General features: G+C 36.9%; 1 protein-coding gene across 1 annotated transcript in view; it reads right to left on the bottom strand.

Annotated features, from left to right (window-relative positions):
• Positions 1-2,089, bottom strand: part of Tmem43 (Transmembrane protein 43) — a 4,154-nt gene extending 2,065 nt beyond the window's left edge. The window contains 6 exon segments of the mRNA XM_018514688.1: positions 325-353; positions 355-569; positions 895-1,195; positions 1,349-1,581; positions 1,715-1,897; positions 2,003-2,089. Of these exon segments, the coding sequence (XP_018370190.1) occupies positions 325-353; positions 355-569; positions 895-1,195; positions 1,349-1,581; positions 1,715-1,897; positions 2,003-2,017 (976 nt within the window). The 5' untranslated portion in view covers positions 2,018-2,089.
• Between the last annotated feature and the right edge of the window lie 4,587 nt (positions 2,090-6,676).

Below are 6,676 nucleotides of genomic sequence, written 5' to 3'. Positions count from 1 at the left end.
CTTTCTCATCCCATGGTGAAAAACTAGGGGTTCCATTTAAAAAAACCATCGTGACCCCTGAATGACCTTCAAAATGACCTTCCAAGGATTTTTCAAGATCAGTACCATACTTCTCCCGTGTAACCCTAAACTTTTCATACGAAACATTTTTCTCTATCCCTACTAGTTTTCGAGATATTTGACTGGATCACTTCAGATGGTCCACCCTGTATATATGAAATATATATCATAAAATATTCTTTTTGATAATAATATATAACAAGTGTAATTAAAAATTATATTTAATTCAGCTCTTTGAATTTATCAACGACAAGTATTTATATTCATTTTTATTTAAAATATTTGTTTTTATCTAGAAATTACCTGACGGTCCAAGTTCGCCAATAATTATGCACATGTTCCAAATGGAACATCTGGTCCACCGACATTTTATGCTTTCGTTGAAGCAAAATTTCTTCACCATGAGATGTGTAATATGGTTTGATGGTATCTTTTTCCAACAAGCCAACTACCGAGTAAACATTGCCGTTTTTTCCTGAGTAGGAAAATTGTATTCTAATGTCTCCCACCTATAAATAAAGCAAGCCATATTAGATCATAAAAAAAAAAAAAGCCATATTAGAAATAGCTCTATTAGAGATAAATAAGAAAGAAATAAAAATAAAAGTTTTTAAGTACAATACAAATTAAATGGTGAATGTCTGACCACGGAAAAATTCCAACAGTTTTCTACGAATTTGACAGAATGGAACAATCTCTTTTCTAAAAAAAATTTTTGGAAATTTTGTCTTGAACTTTGTAATCATATTAATCTTAATTCCAAATGGAGTTCTAAATTCAAAATATTCTTAAATATTCCCCCTTTAAGAGAAAAAACTTCTTGCAGTGACATACTTGAGGATTCCACAAATCTGTACTGTGGTAATACAGTCCAGAGTGCATTTTAATGTTCTTTCGCTCTGGTCTCTCATCACTGGTGATCTCTACAAAATCGCTGAATTTTTTCTTCAATTCCATGCCAAACGTATAAGCGCCAATCTTCACTTCGTCTGCGATCTGCACCTGGCTTTTGATTGGTATTTCCTTGGGATTGTGATGCCCTGTACGAATGTAAAAGTGATCAGAATCCACGAGTTTGTCTTTCCATTCTGTTGTGTAATAATAGTGTTTCTCGCCCTCTGTTATTTCGCCAAAACTAAAAACAAAGATTTAATATATTTGATATATATATACTGCAGTGCAATAGAGTTTTTGTTATTTAGCATGGATTGAATAGCAATTTTCAATTAAAGAAAATTTTTGTTTTTGACAATCATAATGATCAAGGATAAATGTCTTTTATAACTACCTTGGTTCTTCCTCGATTTCAACCCATTGGTACATTTGAACTCTCCTCTTCAGCTTCACGCTTGATATAATAATTCCGTAATCTGGTTCTGTTAATGGTTCAGAGACTATTAAGGGACCCGATAGATGTATCAAGCGACCCTCATATTCAGATGATAGCATCATTGAATTAGGAACCACGATAACATTGTGTAAAGCCTCATCCAAGGAATGTGCTACTTTTACGGCTCTTCCCTGAAAAGATGCGAAATGCTATAAAAAAATGTTTATTACAATTTAATCATGATGACAATATTGAATTTTTTATATATCTTTCTTTTCCTTCTTAAACGAGTTGGTCATATCACAGAAAGTACCACTCGCAAACCTCATTCCAAAATAGTAGACACATTCCAGTGGCAAACATGATGGACCCAATTATCGCTGTCAGCCACGACTGCCTGAATTGTTCCGAGATCGTCATCGGCATTTGATTCACGGAGCCGGCTTGTCTTCCATTCTGACAATTCTGACGAAGTTCATCTATGTTTCCCCTTTGCTGGCTATTCTGCTACAAAGCGTACGCTCCGAGAGTCTGTTTTGTTCTGTTCATCTCAATAATTAACATAAAGCAAGAATAATGTTCTTATATACAAGGCAAAGGGAATATACTTACATTCATGCGATACATCCTGACGCCCACCGACGTCAGTCGTATTCTTGGCTTGGAGCCACCGACGAGATTACGAGACTATTAAAGAGACGGTTGGCGCTTATAGAAGTCGCATGCTGTTAAAATTTTTTAATGATTAAGAGTAAGAAATTAATAATATAGTACTAATTTCATGATTTATTAGTTTCTTAGACATATATATATATGTTTAAAACGTAATAACACTCGATTTTTATTAAAAACTGTGATGTTAATGTTATCATCCGAGTTTGATTATCAAAAGAGATGATAACTGCAGAGAAAAAATTGTAATTTTTCGACAATATCACCGACGGCATCCTTACGGGAGTTCGCGTCCTTGTGAATATTGAAGTGATTAAAGAGTTAAAAACTGATAATATTGTACTAATTTTATGATTTATTAGTTTAGTAGATGTATTTATGCATTTATAACTCATTAATACTCGATTTTTCTTTAAAATTGAGATTTCAGTGTTATCATCAAAGTTTGATTATCAATAAAGATGATAATTGCAGAGAAAAAATTGCGATTTTTTTGCAATATATAGGATATCACAGCTTTACAAGTATGTATATTTATTCATGGGACATTTATGTAATAAAAAATCATGAATTTAATAATGCATGAGCCAAATATTTATGTTAATAATAGCAAATTTATATCAATTGTCGGTAATGTCAGCGTTCTTGAATTACCTCCGGGCCCTTGGGGCTCTTTTTATACCGCCGAAAATTTGCCCAGGGTTGACGGTCTTTAATAATATCTCGTCGGTGGCTACAGTCAAAGGGAGTGATCCCGATTGATCACGGCTCGATTGGACACCACCAATCACAGCGACCAGCGTACCTATCATAGAACAAGTCGGAATCGATTTCGATCGGAAATATTCAATTATTCCCTAGATTTTTATTGTGTTTTCTAGGAAAAATGGAATAATTCCGATCGGAATCCATTTCGACATATTTTATGATAGGTACCCAGGGGCTCTATTCTTGAAAAGAAACGTATACGAAAATCTAGGGAAATGTTACAGTATACGTTACGTTTACTATAGTATTTCCCTAGACTTTCTTATACGTTTCTTTTCAAGAATAGAGCCCCAAGGGGTCGATTCTGCATCTTCAAACAAGGTGAAAATTACAAAAGTGAGCAAATTTACTAGGCGTTGACCAATGAAATTATCAGTTTTCTAGTAAATTCGCTCACTTTTGTAATTTTCACCTCATTTCAAGATACAGAATCGATCCCTAGGTGCCTAGGAGCTTTGTAGTCTCAAGCACTGTAAGTGGCTCGTGTCCAATTGAGCCGTGTCCAACTGGGTGCCACCCCGGTCAAAGTCTCACTACAAATGCTTTGAAGCGTTTGGTTGACCAATTAGAAAAAAGAATTTTACACATTGACCAATCAAAAATTGCTTCACAGCATTTGTTTCATCGCGTTGATCATACCCGTAATCACGCTTGTGAGCTCGAACACCGCGCAACGAGAAACTATTAGGGGCTCCGCACAATAAAAAGAACAGGGAACAGAGAATAAGGGCCTGCGCACAATAGAGGAACAAGAATTAGATATTAATATTTCAACCTATCAGAAACCGTGTATTCCGATGTAATCAGCTTTTGATAGGTTGAAATCTTAATATCTAATTCCTGTTCCTCTATTGTGCTTAGGCCCTAAGAATTTCAATCTATCGAAAATCATGTATTGTGGAATACGTAGTGTGTATTTCAGTATTGTGGAATAAGAATTTCAATCTATCGGAAATCATGTATTGTGGAATACGCAGTGTGTATTCTACAATACTGAAATACACACTGCGTATTCCACAATACATGATTTCCGATAGATTGAAATTCTTATTCTCTGTTCCCTGTTCTTTTTATTGTGCGGAGCCTCTTAAAGACCGTTAGCCCTGAGCAAATTTCCGTGACTATCAATGTGAGGCCATGGAGGCCCGAGAATAATTGAAGAACGATGACGTTACCGACAATTAATAAAAATTTACGATTTAATTAACATTATATCTTATATATTGTCACCGACGAGATATTATTAAAGACCGTCAATCCTGGGCAAATTTTCGGCGGTATAAAAAGAGCCCCAAGAGCCCGGAGGTAATTCAAGAACGCTGACATTACCGACAATTGATATAAATTTGCTATTATTAACATAAATATTTGGCTCAAGCATTATTAAATTCATGATTTTTTATTACATAAATGTCCTATAAATAAATATACATACTTGTAAAGCTGTAATATCTTATATATTGCAAAAAAAATCGCAATTTTTTCTCTGCAATTATCATCTTTATTAATAATCAAACTTTGATGATAACACTGAAATCTCAATTTTAAAGATAAATCGAGTATTATTGAGTTATAAATGCATAAATACGTTTACTAAACTAATAAATCATAAAATTAGTACAATATTACCAGTTTTTAATTCTTAATCACTTCAATATTCACAAGGACGCGAACTCCCGTAAGGATGTCGGTCTTTAATAGTATCTCGTCGATGCTGTAGCCTACGTGATGTTTTATAGTTTAGTGGAGATTTAGGGTGCCGTCACATGCGGCGTAACCTGCGTAGTGTAACCTGCGTATTCTAGTAATTTACTAGAATACGTTATTTTTTATTTACTAGAATACGCCATTCTGAAAGCCCGCATTCACATTGAGCGTATTTCGCGGAAGATTAGAGAAATGCGGAACTAATGCAACCAATTACTCATTATAATTTCTGTTGTACACTCTCACAGAAATGCTAAATGAATTTACGATTGGTTTTCGTAACCTACGCATCTCGAAAAGTACGCCTCATGGGGAACCGGTACCTTTTCATCGCGTATATATGAGCGGATGATCAAAAAAATTATTAAAATCGGAAAAGTTTGTGAAACCACTCTTATGGCTACTGCACACTGGACGCGATGAGCGATGAGCGACGAGCGATATCCAATAAAAACTCTGCTTTTTCTCACATGACGATGCAAAGCAAAGCTCTCATTGGATATCGCTCGTCGCTCATCGCTCATCGCGTCCAGTGTGCAGTAACCATTAGGCTTATTCGACTCGTTTTTGTATGAAACAAAAGAATCTGGCAAAAAAAACGTTCTGCCTTGTGATCTGAGATATTAAGCCTTAAGCTGGAAACACAATAGACACAGGCAATAGGCACAGGCAACAGGGAATAACGAGCCGTCCAATCAGAGCTTTGGGGTATAAGTTCGATATTATATCCCAGAGCTCTGATTGGACGACTCGTTATTCCCTGTTGCCTGTTCCTATTGCCTGTGTCTATTGTGTTTCCAGCTTTAAAGTTGATGACTATTGAGGTTAGAAAATCTGTCACAGAGGCAAAATGAGGTCTATAATTGTACTGTTCCACATGGGTTTCGACTTTTCACGCGATGCAAAGGGGCGCACGACTTTTATAATTGTACTGTTGCAAAATCGAAACCCTTATGCATTTTTTCAGACAGAATAAGCTAAAATGAGCCAGAAATTAGATTCGACGCATAGTGGTTCTATCATGTTTCGGCGTAACAACAAAATAGCATAAAAAGCATAAAGTGACTAAACAGAAACTGATGTTCAAGTGAAATGATATGATTGGTCGGCTCAAGTTATGCCGCATGTGACGGCACCCTAAACGTAGTAATAGACGGAGCATTCATACGAGAGAAGCTGAAGGGGAAGGCTCCGATTGCATACATTGCATGTTGCACACATGCGTCGCTAATTGGCTAATTTAAAAATAAAATATTCTCATTGGTAAAGCAGTGAAAAATTTCTAGGCACCAGCTAATATGAGTGGTGTGTGCAATCGGGATTGTAGGCAAACGGGGGGTGATCCCGATTGATCACGGCTTTATTGGACACCACCAATCACAGCGATCAGGTGCCTAGGAGCTTTGTAGTCTTAAGCGCTGTGAGTGGCTCATGTCCAATTGAGCCGTGTCCAACTGAGTGCCATCCGACAAACGGGACCCTCTCAGCTGGGTATCAATCATATAACTTTATCTCTAGAGCGGAAATGTGAAAAGTGAAAACTTTTATGAATGTATGTATGAACATATACACAGATACATACAATGAATTTTCACTTTTCACGTTTCCGCCCTAGGGAAAAAGTTACATGATCGATACCCTGAAGACGTTATAGAAAGAGAACGAAACAGTCGCGGAGTATTTCTCTTCTTTTCTAGTAGTGAATTGATTGGTCGCCGCGGCAGGCTGGGAGTGGCCGAGAGCAACAAAGATAGACGTTCGAGAGTTGTGACCTTAAGCCGTAATCACACTACAGACTCCCGACTCTGACTCAACTACTGATTCGGACTCCCGACTATCATTCTATCAATCACAGCAAGGCAGCAGCCGACTCTGACTGCCGACTCGAGAATAGAAATCATTCTATTCGATCGACTTTGAGTCGGGAGTCGGGAGTCAGAGTCGGGAGCCTGTAGTGTGTTACGGCTTTACGCTCAAGCTAATTGGTCCCCCACCGCTCACTTTGAAAGAGGGAAACAACTATTCGGAGTAGAGCTATCCTTCAGTGTTATCTTCAGTTCTTCTCGTATGAACGCTCCGTTTATCTTATAAGTCTACTACACTCTGCAACCAATCAGAAAACAGGATTCCGATGATACG

The sequence above is a fragment of the Trachymyrmex cornetzi genome, unplaced genomic scaffold, assembly GCF_001594075.2.
Source record: "Trachymyrmex cornetzi isolate Tcor2-1 unplaced genomic scaffold, Tcor1.1 scaffold557, whole genome shotgun sequence".
NCBI lineage: Eukaryota > Metazoa > Arthropoda > Insecta > Hymenoptera > Formicidae > Trachymyrmex > Trachymyrmex cornetzi.
The sequence above is the reverse complement of the archived record's forward strand: the minus strand, read 5'-3'. Positions and strand labels throughout refer to the sequence as shown.